This window comes from Crocodylus siamensis, chromosome 15 (genome assembly GCF_052110815.1).
Source record: "Crocodylus siamensis isolate JL-2025a chromosome 15, ASM5211081v1, whole genome shotgun sequence".
In the NCBI taxonomy this organism is placed as follows: Eukaryota; Metazoa; Chordata; order Crocodylia; family Crocodylidae; genus Crocodylus; species Crocodylus siamensis.
The window spans coordinates 22,340,332-22,356,406 of NC_143409.1; the positions used below are offsets into that span (position 1 = coordinate 22,340,332).

General features: G+C 38.8%; 1 protein-coding gene across 1 annotated transcript in view; it reads right to left on the bottom strand.

The window, feature by feature from the left end:
- AP4E1 (adaptor related protein complex 4 subunit epsilon 1) overlaps window positions 1-16,075 on the bottom strand; it is a 36,385-nt gene that overhangs the window by 8,303 nt on the left and 12,007 nt on the right. The window contains exons 5-17 of the mRNA XM_090028882.1: window positions 12,290-12,411; window positions 11,384-11,543; window positions 10,707-10,873; window positions 9,958-10,031; window positions 7,179-7,301; window positions 6,972-7,081; window positions 6,520-6,663; window positions 4,810-4,918; window positions 4,552-4,670; window positions 2,577-2,882; window positions 1,933-2,047; window positions 1,448-1,583; window positions 491-749 (exon numbers count right to left, since the gene is read on the bottom strand). Of these exons, the coding sequence (XP_089885008.1) occupies window positions 491-749; window positions 1,448-1,583; window positions 1,933-2,047; window positions 2,577-2,882; window positions 4,552-4,670; window positions 4,810-4,918; window positions 6,520-6,663; window positions 6,972-7,081; window positions 7,179-7,301; window positions 9,958-10,031; window positions 10,707-10,873; window positions 11,384-11,543; window positions 12,290-12,411 (1,944 nt within the window). The remainder of the gene's footprint in view (window positions 1-490; window positions 750-1,447; window positions 1,584-1,932; window positions 2,048-2,576; window positions 2,883-4,551; window positions 4,671-4,809; window positions 4,919-6,519; window positions 6,664-6,971; window positions 7,082-7,178; window positions 7,302-9,957; window positions 10,032-10,706; window positions 10,874-11,383; window positions 11,544-12,289; window positions 12,412-16,075) is intronic.

Genomic DNA, 16,075 nt, shown 5'->3' on the forward strand with positions numbered 1-16,075 from the left:
TGCATAGCCAAAGGTTTTACAAAACAGCAGAGATAAAATACAAGGATTAAACAAGAAGTGCTGACTTGGGGTCAGTATTAAAAAATAAATCAGCCATTTTACCACTTACCTGCAAAAGGACATGTCAGTCTTAACCCTTACTGCCGGGAATGTGAAGTTTGCAATTTCTAGTAGATAGGGCAAAGACAGCTAACACCCGGTAAAGCCTGGCAGAACAGAACTAAGGGCAAAGCACAGAGCAGCGGCAGTATTCGTAGGACCCATAGAGGTTGGTTAAACTATCTGTTTTAGGGATTTCTTCTTTCCTTTTCAGTAGCCTAAATAACTAGTTCTTACCAGACAATGTGAATGTCTTCTCCTCCAATGCAAGTTGCGCCTTAAATGTTATTACCATATTGATTCAAATATCATTACAAATAAATATCCTTACCTTAATTACAGCTATTTTATAAATATTATAAAACTCATAGCTTATGGAAAAATCACATACCAGACTGACAGCATTGTTTGATGCTAGCCCAACAAACAATGTTGATGCTAGCTGCTGCTTCTCTTTTTCCTCCTCTGAGGGGCTGACAACTTCTTGATCAGCTTCTGACAAAGGATGATCAACCATGTTTCCCCCTAATGTGCTGCCTGGAGGTACAGCCTCCAGTTTATCTTCTTTTCCTGTTTTGCTATCTTTTTTGGGAAGGTAGCCATCTTTCCCCCATAATTTCTTCACACCATCAAGTTTCAGACTACTCATCCTAAAAACATACATAATGAAAGCAAGAACAAACCTGTGAAAGTGCTATTGAGAAAAGCAATAGCATTCTTAAGAGTAAGAACTCTGACCACCTGGGCTACACTTTGCTTTGTAACATGCGTAACAGCAACACGAAAACACCTAGGCTGTTTCTCATTTCCTGCATAGAAATTACTTGTGAATAGCTACCTGGGGGAAGCACAGCGCTCAGCAAATGCACTCTGAGCCAATGTTATGAAACCAGAACAGGAGATTCTAGTGAGTAGTACGTCCTATTTGCTCTCCCTCGATCTGGGTTTTTTAACTGGCACATCATTAGTGAACATAACAACTTTACTCCTTTCCCCCATTCTGCATAAAGTCCTGGGTGTTTAAATATTTTTTGGTGCTTGTGGGTTTTTCGTTTGTTTGCTTTTTAAAGAATAAGTCATTTAAGCAGCACCACCAAGAGAAAGATATATCCAGAGAAATGCTAGGATTCCAGTCTCCTTTGTAATTAAATAAATATGGAGCCAGTTATTGAGAGAGCTCCAACTCTTGCATACACAGCCAACTGAGGGTAACAGTCAACTGTTTTCATGCTCAAGTATTTAAGATTATTCCCCCATTATTATGTAGTAAAAAGTTATAACAATGACAAGAACATAGGACTTAAACCACATTTTTCTTCATTTGATTTTTTAAGATAAAGTAACTCACTCTTTTTGTCCCATCTCAGTGCTATTACCAGATATGTCAGAACCAAAAGAGAGACCAGTGGGAGACTGCCTGCCAGTGAAGCCAGAAGTTGACATGCTTGAAGAAAGTGACAGTCCATAAGGTTCAAAATTCAAAGCTACAAGAAAGCCAGAATTGTATTCATCAAAATGAATCAGAAAATATACAGCAAAATCGAAGTTATATGAGAAAAGGGAAGTTACACTACCTAAAAACTGTCATTTCTCACTTTTAACATTCAGGATCCCATCATTATTAAAACCAGTTGTTGAACTATGTATTTTAGACATACAAGTGTCCCCTCCCTCCCCCAACTACAAACATGCAAACCTATGTTTCTAGCCTAATTTTTTTTTTAGCAAGCCAAGTTTCTCAGGACACCAGATTATACAAATTAATCAAGTTCTTGCTATTTTTTAATTAAGGTATTCTATCAGACATTTAAGAAATACAGTGAAATTAGCTACCTTTTTCCTGGGAAAGCTTCTCCTCCTGTCTCTGATGATGAGGTTTATATGGTGCTGCACCACGACTCAGTCCCTCAGCCACAAAGCCATCTAGGAAAGATAAGGAAGCATCTACCTACATTGAATCCAAAAAGGACAATGACATTAGAATCTTTTCACAATGGCAGGTTATTAATTCCACTATAAGAATGTTCCAGTCAGTTTACAGCTCTCACACTTGAATCAGCTACCTTTAGTATATTCTAGGCTTAAGCCATTACCCATAGAAGCATTCTGCACATAGAAGACAATATTTCTGTGTAGTAACATCTATTTAAACAATAAATCTTAAATAATGGATAACTATGGAAACTCATTCAATATCACTGATTTGTCTGGAAAAGAAAACTTGACCAAAAAAAATCCTGCATCCCAATATGATCTATTCTATTCTATGTTCAGAGCTATACACTAACTCAATTGTAAAGCCAATCACATTAGCTCCCCTTCTGAATAATGGAATCCCAGTGCAACCAATCATAAAAACATCGTAGTAAGTAAACTGATAGATCTGGATCTTCCAACTCCTAACTTCCAAGATGCACATTATTCATGGGACCACAAAAATGTCAGCCTTGTCAGAACACAGGCTGAAGTTACCTTACCACCATATCATCACAGCTAGCATCAAGTGGAAGCAAGTTTTTCATCAAATCTTTGTCTTCACAGAGATGTTTTAATTCAAAGGCATATTGCCTCATGCAAGTATCCAGAGAGGTGCTGAATTCCTGGATTAGTTTATCAACTGTTTTAGAGCCAGGGTTAAGGGATGCTATTTTGGTGATGGCAGCCATAATCCAGGCTTTAGTTTCAGAAGTAACAAAGGTCTTCTTCAGTAATTTGTGCAGTCTGGTCATAATGACTTCTGGATCACCCTCATCATTTATAAGATAGGAATACTCCCCCAAAACCTATAAGTAACAGATATAGTGAACACTTGGTTACACAAGCATGATTTACCTATCTGAAAATTAATATGCAATACCAACATAGTTAAATATATCTTACATTCAAAAAAAAAATTATAGGCATGTAACTATTTATAAATTTGGAACTTTTCAAGGTATTTTCACATTATATATCCACCTAAAAGAACCCAAAATATATGCAGTGAAAAGGGACATGATGTCTGCTGGTTTTTAAGTACTTACATTAAGCATATGGGCAGATGAATGAACTGTATCAGGGTAAATGAAGATAAGGGAAAATGAATGAACACACAAGTGAAGCTGCCTTGGTTTATTTCCTACTTAGAATCATAGGATCAAAGGACCGGAAGGGACCTGCAAGATCAAGTCCAATCCTCTGCCATGGACAGGAAGTTATTGGGCTCAAACAAGCTCAGCAAAGTGCTTATCCAACCTCATCTTGAACACCTCCAAGGACGGCAACTGCACCACTTCTGGCTGGGAGCATGTTCCAGATCCTGGTAACCCTAACAGAAAAAAGTTTTTTTCTTATGTTCAGCCTAAATTTTCCCTCTATTAGCTTGTGTCCATTGGTCCCCATCCTCCCGTGAGATGCCTTCCTGAAGAGTTGCTCCCCTAGATCTTGATGTTCATCCCTTGTAGGCAGCTATCATGTCACCTCTCAGTTTTCTCTTACTCAGACTGAACAGGCCCAATTCCTGGAGTCTCTCCTTGTAGGGCCCATCCTCCAGGCCCCTAATCATATGCATGGCCCTTCTTTGTACCCTTCTCAAGCTTATCCTTCCTGAAGTGTGGTGCCTAGAACTAGACACAGTACTCCAGCTGTAGCCTCACCAATGCCAAATAGAGTGGGCACCTCCCTGGTATTGGCAACGTATCAGCTGATGCACACCAGAGTTTTAATTTGCCCTGCTGGCAACTTCAGCAAACTTAGCAGAGGGTAGAAGCAAAAGCACAATGCAGATACTGTGGAACTGCTGATATGTGGGAAGTTTGCCTCCACACACCCTAAAATGATCAACTTCAGTATGTGCTAAAAAACTAACTCATTGCCCTGGAGATCTTCAAGAGGAGACTGGATGGTCACCTTGCTGGGGTCACCTGACCCCAGTTGTCTTTCCTGCCTGGTGCAGGGAGCTGGACCCGATGATCTTCCAAGGACCCTTCTGGCCTTACAATCTATGAATAAGAGAAGTCAACAAAGTCAGAAACAATTCCCTCAAGCCAATGGAAAGTCTGCTAGCTGAGAAGAAAAAACACTTTCAGTCCTTCCAAAAAAAGTAAAATCAGCGCTTTTGTAAGTAAGTGGCTGATTGAAAACAGTTACCCAATAACTATGCAAGCACAATTAATCAGGTGCTTGTTTTCCATTTCAAGTAGAGCCTGGTTGTTTTCTTCTTTGTGAGAGAGAATACTAGGGCAGCAGCTTGGCAGGTCACCATAAGACTGAACATGCATTTTCACAACTACTTATGGTCTTACTATGGAGAAATTAGAAAGTGACAGGCACCAAAGCAGACAGCTGGCTGAACAGGTTTCAGTGTAATACATGCCTTTTGGAAGATAGAGACTAAAATGTTCAAAACGTTAAAACGGACTTCCACACATAGTAATTTTATATATATAGAAAAAACAATCATAGGTAGCTTACCCAACTCATAACCTGAAGAAATTTCTGAGGATAAATGGCATCTTCCTCCTCCAATAAACCAAGATACGATTGAACAGCATAAAGCCGTAGCTGCTTATCTTCCTTTTCTTCATCAAACCCTGAAAACAAAATGACAACCATTATTTGAAATGTATACTGCATGTACAATGGAATTCAAAATCAACTTAGAAAAATCAAACTAAATAATTAACTAGGAACATAGAGTTGTTTCTTTACAGGGCCCAGGAAGTTCCTCACCTTCAGCCAGAAGCCTCAGAAAGTTATTTGGAATATCAGGGTGCATCACATCTCCTCCTATCGAAAACACAGCATTCATAGTCTGGATGAACCACTCATTGGCAGGTGCATATGTGCCCAGAATGTTAAGGGAAGAAATGCTAAAGCATACTGGTTTTATTAATTTTTGTATTTAATTTACTTTTACTTACAATCTTAACAGATACAATTTTGAGAATATGGCATTTGTGCAAACAAAGGCTTACCATGTAAAGGATTGCCAAGCTAAGGAAAGGTTTGGCACACTTCTCCGAAAGGGTTTCAATATGGAGCTATGAAGAAACTTTGTGGCACGTGTTCTACAACTCTTGAGTATCTCTCACAGCTGTCCTTCCATATCCTAATGTAATCTGCAAATTCCTTGGAATACTGTGGGGTTTCTTTTAAAACAAGTATCCAATGGTCCAAAGCTGTCTATTTTACTGGGAAAGCTAAGATGCTGTTACAGGATATAGTACTGGACTGCCAGAGGGAAGTGAATTAATCTCTCACGAGGTCCCTTTCAGCCCTAAACTTCTGTGAATTTGTGTAAACTTAAACCACAATGGCACAGTTAATGCAGAAGTATCAACAGAGGGCGATAGTGTGGAATGCTTTAAATTCACAATAAAGATTATTCCACATTTAATTTCCGAGGGGAGTTAGAATACCAGTACGTTTTACGTACAACACTGAGCGTGTGGGGTTTTGCCTACATGTATCTGCTCTTCTTTTAAAACTGAAAAAGAAGAAGTCTAAGTGACTTATTACCTATAAACAAGTACTACTCTACTATTCAGAATCAGAAGTATAGGAAAAGCTGTGTTAACCAGCATTTAAGTAACCGACACTCTACTAACCAGAATTTCCAGCCAGCCGGCCAGACACAGGGATGGGGAAAGCTCGCATGTGGGGGCAGCTGCTGCCAGCCACCACCTTGTGCTGCCACTACTCCACATGGCCACCACTACCCCTCCCATGTGTGTAACCACTACCACCCCTGCCCCAGTCCAGCCAAAAACCCCTGCCTAGGTAACCAGCATTTTTATATTACTGGCACCCTCCACCCCTCACTCATGCCAGGTAACAGAGCTTTTACCGTAAATAGCTTTTCGTAGTGTTCAAGTTGCTAACTTCTGGACATTTACTGAGGAATAACAGTCTCCCACACCTAACAGAAGCCTCAGCAATACCAAATAAAGCGTTAGCCAGAATTTATTTGTACTGCAAGTAGATTTATTGTTGCACTGCAACAAACCAGGAACTTTATTTCAGAGAGAGACAGAAAGAGAGAGACAGGGAGGTTACTGTAGGTTGGAATTTTTGCAATATCTTACCCGGTGCCTTTCCCACGTACGCCGTTAGGAAAATCATTTCTTAAAAGCAAGAGTGCTGGAGCCTGCACTTAGAGTACTGGAGTCTCCCTTTCCCATACTAAAGAGGACTTTTTCTTTGGAGTTTTAAGCTCAGGTTTTAATATTAACTTAAAAGATTAACTGCAAAGAAAAAACATTCTTAACTTTTCATTTACGGTTCAAATAATGTCAAGACCATTTCTGCAAGTGTTCACTTCTGCTTACCTTTTTCCCCTCATTTTAGTATGGCCTTGATGCCCTGTCTTGAAAGGCCACAAAATGTTCTTGGTTATTAATGTGAGTCAGCTACATGAGTCAGCTTCAGCAAAACAAAAGGATATTTCTCAGCTAATTCAGCGATTTTACTCACTAAGTTGATGATGGTATATTCTTCTTTGCTTTGTTTTAAATAGTCAAGCATCTTCTGAACTATGACAGTTACATTCTGCCCATTGGTAATTCTATAAAGAAGTTCCAGTGTCTAAAGAAAAAAAAAACCCCTAATCACACATCAAGAGAGAGTCATAGATGAAAAGTAAATAAAGTGCCAAACTGGATAAAAAGTAAATACTGGCATATCCTAAATATACGTTTTAACAAGGAAATAAGGATGAAAAATGAGAAGAGTTAAAAACGGAAGTTACACAGGTAACTGCATGCTCTGTGTACTTTTACCTTTAGCATTTGTAACATCAATATGACTTTTATGCCACCGTGTTATAACACTAAGAATTCCTAACTATAGCACAGACATTAGGCCTATTTTGTGGAATTCAAAAATTAACTTACTTCCCTTTTAATAATGGGATCAGGATGGTCTAGACATTCAATTATTGTCATTTGGTGCTGAAGTGCCAGATTTGGATCCTGCTGGATAACATAGGTAAGAGCCTTTAATCCTAGAAAGTAAGTTATTACAAAGGGATATGAAAAAAAAGCGCAGACACAATTAGATTCAATTCAAAACGTCTTGTTCAGGTGACCAAGTATCCTTACCTAAATATTTCAAGTTAATTTTTGGTGACAAAACAAACTTCCCAATGCATTTGGCAGCCTTCTCAAGCAGATCAGGTTTGGGGTAAATGGTATAAATTGTTTGGACACATTCAAACAAGATGGCTGGGGAAACAACAAAAAGCAAGTAAATGGCAGTAATTTATAAATGCGTAACAAGCATTTTTACAAAACAAGCAGCATACAAGTAACAACGTTTCAAGGTTGAAAGCTTTCCCTAACAGGGGTGCATTCAATGTGTTAAAGCAATCATATATGCAATCTCTATGTAGATTTCTGAGATCTTTAAATCACACTGAAGTTTTTTGAACAGGTGTTACTCTTTGTACATAAATAAATTTCCTTCCTGCAGGCAAGGAATATCTATACTGCTTCTGCCATGAAGGCAACTGCACCAAAATAAATAGGTGAAAATTATGACTGAATGCAGGCTAGGCAGGGATATGCAGCCACAACTACAGAGTGGAGTTTCAGTTAGGGCTTGAAATATGTTCTGTGCTTTGCCACCCAAAAAAGGGAAAATGACATCAGAACAAGATGAATTTTTGTTGCGTCTAAAAAAGAACTGCTGAAAATTTAGCAGATAGTTCCTGTCAATAATACTTAGACGAACAGAGGGCGTCTGACAGGGAGCCAAGTACAGTTTATACAGTTGCGTGGATAGATTAGTACAGAATGGCATAGGCAGCAGAGACTCGATTTCTTACTTAGGAACAGGCAGTTCTGTCAACAAACTAGCAAGTCTTTGAAGTCTATCAATGGATTATTAAGCCTTTAGACAGAGCAATGAAGTAAAAACTGATCTGGCCATCTATTTTTAGTGCATGTAAACGTGTAAATGGTCTGTGTTGAATAAAGGTCTCCCCGTCCAGCATTGTAGCAAACTTACAAGTACAGTGCATTCACTCTAACAAGGACTTGGAGCCTAATTATCTTCCTCCCACTGAAGTTAATAGTTCAGTTCCCATGGACTTGAATGAAACCAGGACTGAAATCCTGGCTACCTTCTTTTAGAAATATTTTTATTATAAATTCTCAGTTTTTACACAACTTTCCAACCTCGAAGTCTGCTGTAAAACTAACCAACCAAGAGACTGGCCAAGACTAGACTGTGGCCAAGACTAGACTGTGGAGGTCTATAACAAAAGCAAAAGGGTAATTTACTCATTTTCAGGAAGACTCAAAATCATCATATAGGCATCAATAGCAGTTAAGAAGTCATGATGAATTACTGAGGTTAGCCACTATTACAGTATGGACAAAGGGAGAAAAGATCAGACACATAATTCAGGGATTTCAAACCATCTCAACAATTTGCATGTTTCTGCAAAATCTCATTTAGTCTAAAATTTATTGGATGGGTGATAGATAGACCTGAATCTATTGATTTTTAGCCACTGAAAAGCTACGCCTGAGAAAGGTATGTGTGCTAACTTGTCTGCAACAAGCCAAGAATGTCCAAAAAGTATGGATTTTAGCATTTAATAGAACTGGCTATTTTCCAAAAACATAACTGAACAAATTTACATTTTTGCATAGGGAGCATCATCAATTCTTCAGCACTTTACAAAACAAATTGACAAACATGAATGGAAGAATGCACGTAAAACTGTTTCTCTGCATACATTTCATTGAGTACTAATAGAACCTTTTCAGATACGGTCATCCACTTTGATCCCCACAGTATTTAACACTCAACATTGGGAATCCAACTTCCTCTCACTGTACAAAGGATTTATGCACATTTATAGTCTTGGGAACTCCATTTAGAAATTCTACATATATTTTAAGACAGCAAACCTATTTAGCCATTTTCATAATCAACTCTTCAATTTACCTATTTAACTAATGTGTGTATGCTAGTACTTTTAATAGTTTAGTTTCAAAACCATGAAACACTATATCATTTACAATGAGAGATGCCATTCCATTTTTAATTCAGTGTTCTAAAACCTTAGATATTTATACTTAAAAAAATAGTGAAAAACCCCAAAGACGCACGTTTTAAAATAATACTTTCAGTCTTGTTAAAGTATCTCTTTGTTCTGCTCTATTGTCAGATGTCTTCTGCCCTCCCCCACACACTGGAAAAGACATTATCATGGCTGTTTGAAAGAGTTATAAAGTCAACAGCAGTGCCATATGGCAACACATCTTTCCACACGTGTTAATACCAATGAACTCTGGAAATACATTAACTGGTGCTACAGGGTAAGTCAAAGAATCACAAATGAATCTGGAAAAGAAGCAGATGTCTCGCATCCTCCCTTTTTTTGCTATATGTCTCAACAACAAATTATGCAGACAACTTAAAAAAAAAAAGAAACTGAAGAAGTCCAGTATTGTTCTTCTTTCTGACAAAGGAAAGCATCACCATTTCTATTTTTAAATTAGGCACTATAATCACTGTACAGTAGGTTATCACACCAAGCATACAACCTTGCATATTTGAAGGCAAGATGAAGCCTACTATAACTTGGAGGACTTCCATGTTACACTCATCTATTTGAAAATTAGCCAAGTTTGAGCCCAATTTCAGATGTTCCCTATTAACATAAATGTTTACTTCAATAGATTTCTGTATACATTTTGAAATGCTGTACTTTGCATGCTTTGCAGGTCACCAGTCACAACAGTCAAATTCAGTCGTTTATCAGATTATTTAACCACAGAACACTGCATTTGTTTGTGTCAACAGTACTGTGTATATATCTTCTTATAATTTTAATTTCGCTCTTAAGTATAAGATATTCTCACTCACCATATGTAATGTTATGATTTATTTCTGCTCTTCTCAAAGATTCATCCAGAACATCATGCATCAATTCACTTGTCCTGTTACAAAATATTTTTTTTCCATTAAAAATATGTAATTTGATTTGAAGCACAGTACACTAATTGTATAAATATACCTGCGGGGCCTGGTCTGGGAAGCAAAACCAAACACCACACATGCAAGTGCTCCATAGGACTCCAACAAAAATATTTACATGAAGAAATTCTCATAAGACCAAGGGCTCAATAACCTGGACTGAAATGGCTTCTCAACACATATTTTCTCTTCCAATTTGAAAGTATCTACTATATTAAGATGGTAAAAACACTGCCTTGACTGCTCAGAACAGAAGTTTATTTTACTTACCAAGTGGAAAAGAAAGCACACACAAACTAAACTGTCACTATCTTTACTCTGGATTTTCCCTTTGGTCTTTTGCTAACCTAATAAACAGAAGTTCTGACTAAATGTCTTTCAGTGCACCCCTTCACAAATCAGTTGCCTAGCTCACAGAGAAATAGGGAAATAAACTAAGCACAGCCAGTTTTCAGTAAATCTGAAACCTGAGCTCAGCATTTGTTACAAGAGAAAAAATGTTAAGCCTGTCATACTTCACCGTTTCTTTCACTTTTCTTCATGAAAAAAAGTAAAATTTGTCATGAGTCATCACATAATGATTCACAATGTATTCTTACCACTTTCAAAGACTTAGTTACATACAAAAACCTGGTTACCTTGGATCATCTTTTCCTAGCAGCCCCAGTATTCTTAAGAGCTGAATCTGTAACCATGGTGCCGGTACACTGTGGTAATTGAAGTCTATGGGAAGCTTTCCTCCCACCACCTGCTTTAGAATGGTTACAAAGCTCTCTGTTAAGTCCTTATATCCAGATGAGTTTTCCTAGACAAGGAAAAAAAACATGCAACTATTCTAAATATAGCACCTCAAACACAATATAAACACAGCCTAAGCGAATACAAATTTCCTAGCCAAATTACTCAACTTGGTCTATTACCCAACTCATCTCTTCTTCCTCTCATATTCTAATGTGAAGTTTTGTAAAGCCATGGCTGAAGGCGCTGCTCTTGTGGGGGAAAATATGCATGAAAGACATACCTCAGTGTAAACTGTTAATATATTAAAAATATAAACATTTAACTTAAGAGCAAAAGCCAGGAATAGAAAGATACTGAGGACCAGTGTTAGGCAGTGCACCTAGCAGGACTGTCAGAAAAATTTAAAACAGAGCCAGTTTTTGGAATTTACATAAATGATAAATGTTTCATCAACTCTGCTCTTATTTTTCTGGAAGATTTTAAGTAAGATTTTTCTACTGATCAGTTTTACAGCTGACAACACATTTTTTAAAACAGCTTACAAGTTAAGTTGGACTTCTATTTTTTAGTTTACCTTAATCATTTGAAGGTAAATGTGCAAAGAGGCAGCCATAACTCCAACATCTCTGTCACACAAGGCTTTCCGGAACTTGTCATGGATGTGCTGGACTTGGTTGGGAGCAATGAGATAGAACTTATACAGAGCTTGCACAGCTTTCCTTCGGATAATTTCCCTATGAAGAAAAACACATGTTATTTTATGATCAACCAACTCAAACTTTTATTTAACCTTTAATTTTGTCTCTATATTTAAGTATTTTAGGTACTTGACTCCTATGAAAAACACCAATATTGTACCGTTTTCCATTTCTGCAGCTAATAAAATAAAATTGCTCTCATAACATATTTCAGGTAGACAAGTTTTACAGCTAAGGAACAGAAAGAGAGATTAAGTGACTTGGCAAAGCCCACCTGGTCAATCTGTGGCAGAGCGAGTTTAGCGGTTAGACAGTCTGATAGTTCAGCATATCCACTATGCTGGCATTCTGTTTTCACATATATGGAATGTTATAAACTAGCTGGTTTGATAATCAAAGTGGCTGCATTAGCTGCTCAGCATCTTCGAATGGGACATGTGCATTCTCAGCTTATCTAAAATCAGGCACTGATGCAATGAATACCCAGGGTCCAATTTGTTACTCCATTTTACAGCAAGCACTTTTCAGTCCCATACATTTCCTAGCAGTATCTCCACACATACAAATTACATGATATTTAATCATCAACAATAGTTATGCAAAATTGTAGACTTATCATCATGCACTCAACAGTGTGTAAACTAAAGAGAGAAAAGACGTACAACAGCAAAATTAGGAAAGGCGCAGAAACTTGTGATTAGCTGCTGGAGAAGCAGTCACTCGCAAGAGAAAGCCTTGCTGAGATCACAGCACAGTCTGAAATCCTATAAGCAACCACCTACTTGGAATGCTGAAGCTTATCTTCTATGAGGGGAAGGACAGCTGGAATCATTTCCCGTGGAAAGATCTGGCTGACAACAGTTAGCGCCATGCACACCTCAACCAAGTTAGTGCTCTGCAAGTCCTGTCACAGAAAGCAAAACAACAAAACGCTGATTTCTAAAGTTAAATAATGGGAAATTTACACTTCACTCTAAGATTAAAGGAGAAAAAGTTTCCATAGTTATGCTAAACTCTGCAGCAACCATCCCTGAGGTCTTGTCAGGGGTTTTTTCATTTTTCCTATCAATCTTCATTTATTTAGGAATAATTATGTAAAACAACTAGTGTCAGGGAGTTCAAGCAGCTCCAGAACAATGGTGGCAATGGGCATGTATAGGTCTTTCACTTTTAATCTGACTGGCCACAGGCACTGAAAATTAGTTACTGGTTCTCTTCACTGGACTACTACCTCACTGACCAAACAGGCCAAGTAAGACTTGGGTCAGTGAAGCAAAGAAATATTTTAATAAGCTAGGAGTTTTGAAAATACATCTTAGAATCAAAACACTTAAATATAAACCTGCGCCAGTTCTTTAAGAGAAAATCAGAATATTCTGTTCTGGGTTTTTGGTTGTAGCCATGTTGGTCTAAGGACATTGGCAGGCAAGGTTCTGTGAGTAGATGTGGTATCTTTTATTAGACCAACTGAGTAGCTGGAAAAAAGTTCTTAGCAAGCTTTTGGGCACAGTCACCCTTCTCCAGGCATAGGAAGTCTCTGCTGTTCTGAGACTCCAAGGAATGAGAGGCGCTAAAGAGTGACAGAACGTAAATAGGTAGAAATTAGGAAAACAAAAGGTAAAGCAGGGAAGGGTGGGCTGAGGGGAGGCAAGGGAAAAAAAGCCAAAGGTGAGTAAGGGAGGCTCTATAGTACTGGTAATTCAAGGCAGAAAAGAGGCTGCCTGTGAAAAAGGAAATGGCTGGAATTAGGAAGACAAAGGGCAGAAAAGGAGGGTGGGAGGCAGGGAAAGAAAAGTGTAGGAGGTCAGGTCTGGCAGATATCTGGTGAATCAGATGGAAGGCAGGTTGTGATGTGTCATAAATCCAATGTCTATACTGGATCCATGATTTTTGTGTCCAGTAAATTTATGAAGTGAAGTTCATAGGCTCATCTACTAAAGGTGTTTTGTAAGTTCCCTTTGAGGATCAGAACTGAGAGAAGGGAGAGGGCGTGATTGTCTTGTGAGAAATCTGCCCCCACAGGTAACTGGGTATTCTTGTCTTTGACAGATTTTTGGTGTGTGTTCGTTCTCGTGCACAATTGTTGTTTGGTTTTTCCTACATATTTTCCATCGAGGCACTTGATGCACTGGATGAGTTGTAGAACATTTCTGGAGGTGCAGGTGTAAGATGCAGGAATGGTGATGGATCCGTTGTGGGGTATAGTTGTTGTGGGGTGTTGATGTGTTGGCAGGTTTTGCATGTCTTGTCCTGGCAGTCTGGATCCACTGGGTGTGGTTTGGGTCATAGGGAGTTTGCTTCTGGTGATGAGGTTAGCGAGGTTCAGTGCTTGTTTAAAGTCTAAGGTGGGTGGTTCTGGAAAGATCTCTCTAAGAATTGGGTCGTCTTCTAGTATGGGCTGCAATTGTTTAAGGATTTTCCGTGTAGGCTCCAGGGAAGGGTGATATGTTATAACTAGTGGTGCAAGATTTGTGGGGATTTTCTTTTTGTACTGCTGCAAATTTTCACATGGTATACGGGTGGCTCTTTCAAAAGTGCAATCTCTCTCTCTGAAGGAATGTCCTTGTTGGCTGAAGGCCCTTTTGAGATTTGTGAGGTGGCAATCACAGGTATTCTCCGTGGTGCAAATTCAGTGGTATCGGAGAGCTTGCCTGTAGCATTTTTGGTGTGCTTAGGGTGGTTGCTGGTTCTGTGCAGATATGAATGTTGGCCCATGGGTTTCTTATATATGGTGGTTTGAATTTAACCCTCTTGGATATTGATCATGGTGTCCAAAAAGGAAATGCTGTTAGAGTATTCAAGCAATGGTCAGATGGAAGGGCGATGATTGTTGAATTTTTGGTGGAAATCAGAGACTGCAGGGTTTTGGTCCAAACGATGAAGACGTCATTGGTGTATCTCAGGTATACTAAAGGTTTGAAGGCGTAGTTCTTGAGGAATTATTCTTGATGGGCCATAAAAAGACTGACATATTGTGGGGCCATTTTGGTGCCCACAGCTGTGCCCGTGGTCTGGAGGAAGCGTTGGTTGTTGAAATTGAAGTTGTTGTGTGTATGGATAAAGTATGTGCGTTTAGTGATAGCCTGAGATCTGGACTCAGAGTTATAATCTTGTTCTTGTAGGTATGTGAGGTAGGCTTGGATGCCATCCTGGTGTGGGATGTTGGTGTATAAGCTAGTGACAGCCATGGTGGCTAGGAGGGTATTGCTGGGAAAGTAGTCTATGTTTTTGAGTTTTCGCAGGTAGTCTATTGAGTCTTGGATGAAACTTGGTCTCTGGGTGATGAGCAGTTTTAAGATGGATTCAACAAAACTTGATACTTCTTTAATTAGCTTTATATGTTTTGAAATGGTAGCTCTGTCAGGGTTTCCTTCTTTGTGGATTTTAGGGAGTAAGTGAAAAGACCCTGGATTAGGTAGTGGAGAGATTAGGGTGTGAAGCTTTTTGTGTAGTTCCGACAGAAATGATGTGATGGTTTTGAGCAAAAGAGGGGAGGTGGATTTTCCTCTAGTTTTTTATAGTACGTAGTGTCAGAGAGTTGTCTGTTGGCTTCTTTTATGTAGTCTTCACGGTTAAGAATAACTATAGCTCCTCCTTTATCTGCTGGTTTTATTATTGTTGGTGGTTGGATCTTAGACATTCTATGGCCCCTATTTCTGAGAGGGAGAGGTTCCTATAGTGGTGTTCCTTGCTAAGTATTTTGTTGTTCATTCTTTCTCTAAAGCAGTCAATGTAGCGATTGAGGTTTAAATTCTGTCCACTGTTAGGTGTCCTATCTGAGGAGTTTGGGGATTTTTTGGCATAGATTTTTTTAATCAATGTTGTCACCAGATGAATTAGTGTTGAAAGTGGATTCCTTTTGGTTGTGGCAATATTCCTTTAGATGGACACGTTGAAAAAAAATCTTCTAGCTCTCCACATTGCAGTATCTTCTTCGGTTGTTTTTCTGGACAGAAATTAAGACCTTTGGAGAGGACAGATTTTTCAGCTTTGGTAAGTGTGTGCGTATCCTCTCCAAAGGCCTTAATTTAAGGAGAAACCAAACAACAATTGTGCACAATGAACACACACCAAAAATCTGTCAAATACCCAGTTACCTGTGGGGGCAGATTTCTCACAAGACAATCACGCCCTCTCCCTTCTCTCAGTTCTGATCCTCAAAGGGAACTTACAAAACACCTTTAGTAGATGAGCCTATGAACTTCACTTCATAAATTTACTGGACACAAAAATCATGGATCCAGTATAGACATTGGATTTATGACACATCACAACCTGCCTTCCATCTGATTCACCAGATATCTGCCAGACCTGACCTCCTACACTTTTCTTTCCCTGCCTCCCACCCTCCTTTTCTGCCCTTTGTCTTCCTAATTCCAGCCATTTCCTTTTTCACAGGCAGCCTCTTTTCTGCCTTGAATTACCAGTACTATAGAGCCTCCCTTACTCACCTTTGGCTTTTTTTCCCCTGCCTCCCCTCAGCCCACCCTTCCCTAATTTACCTTATGTTTTCCTAATTTCTACCTATTTACATTCTCACTGAGGTCCTGTCACTCTTTAGCGCCTCT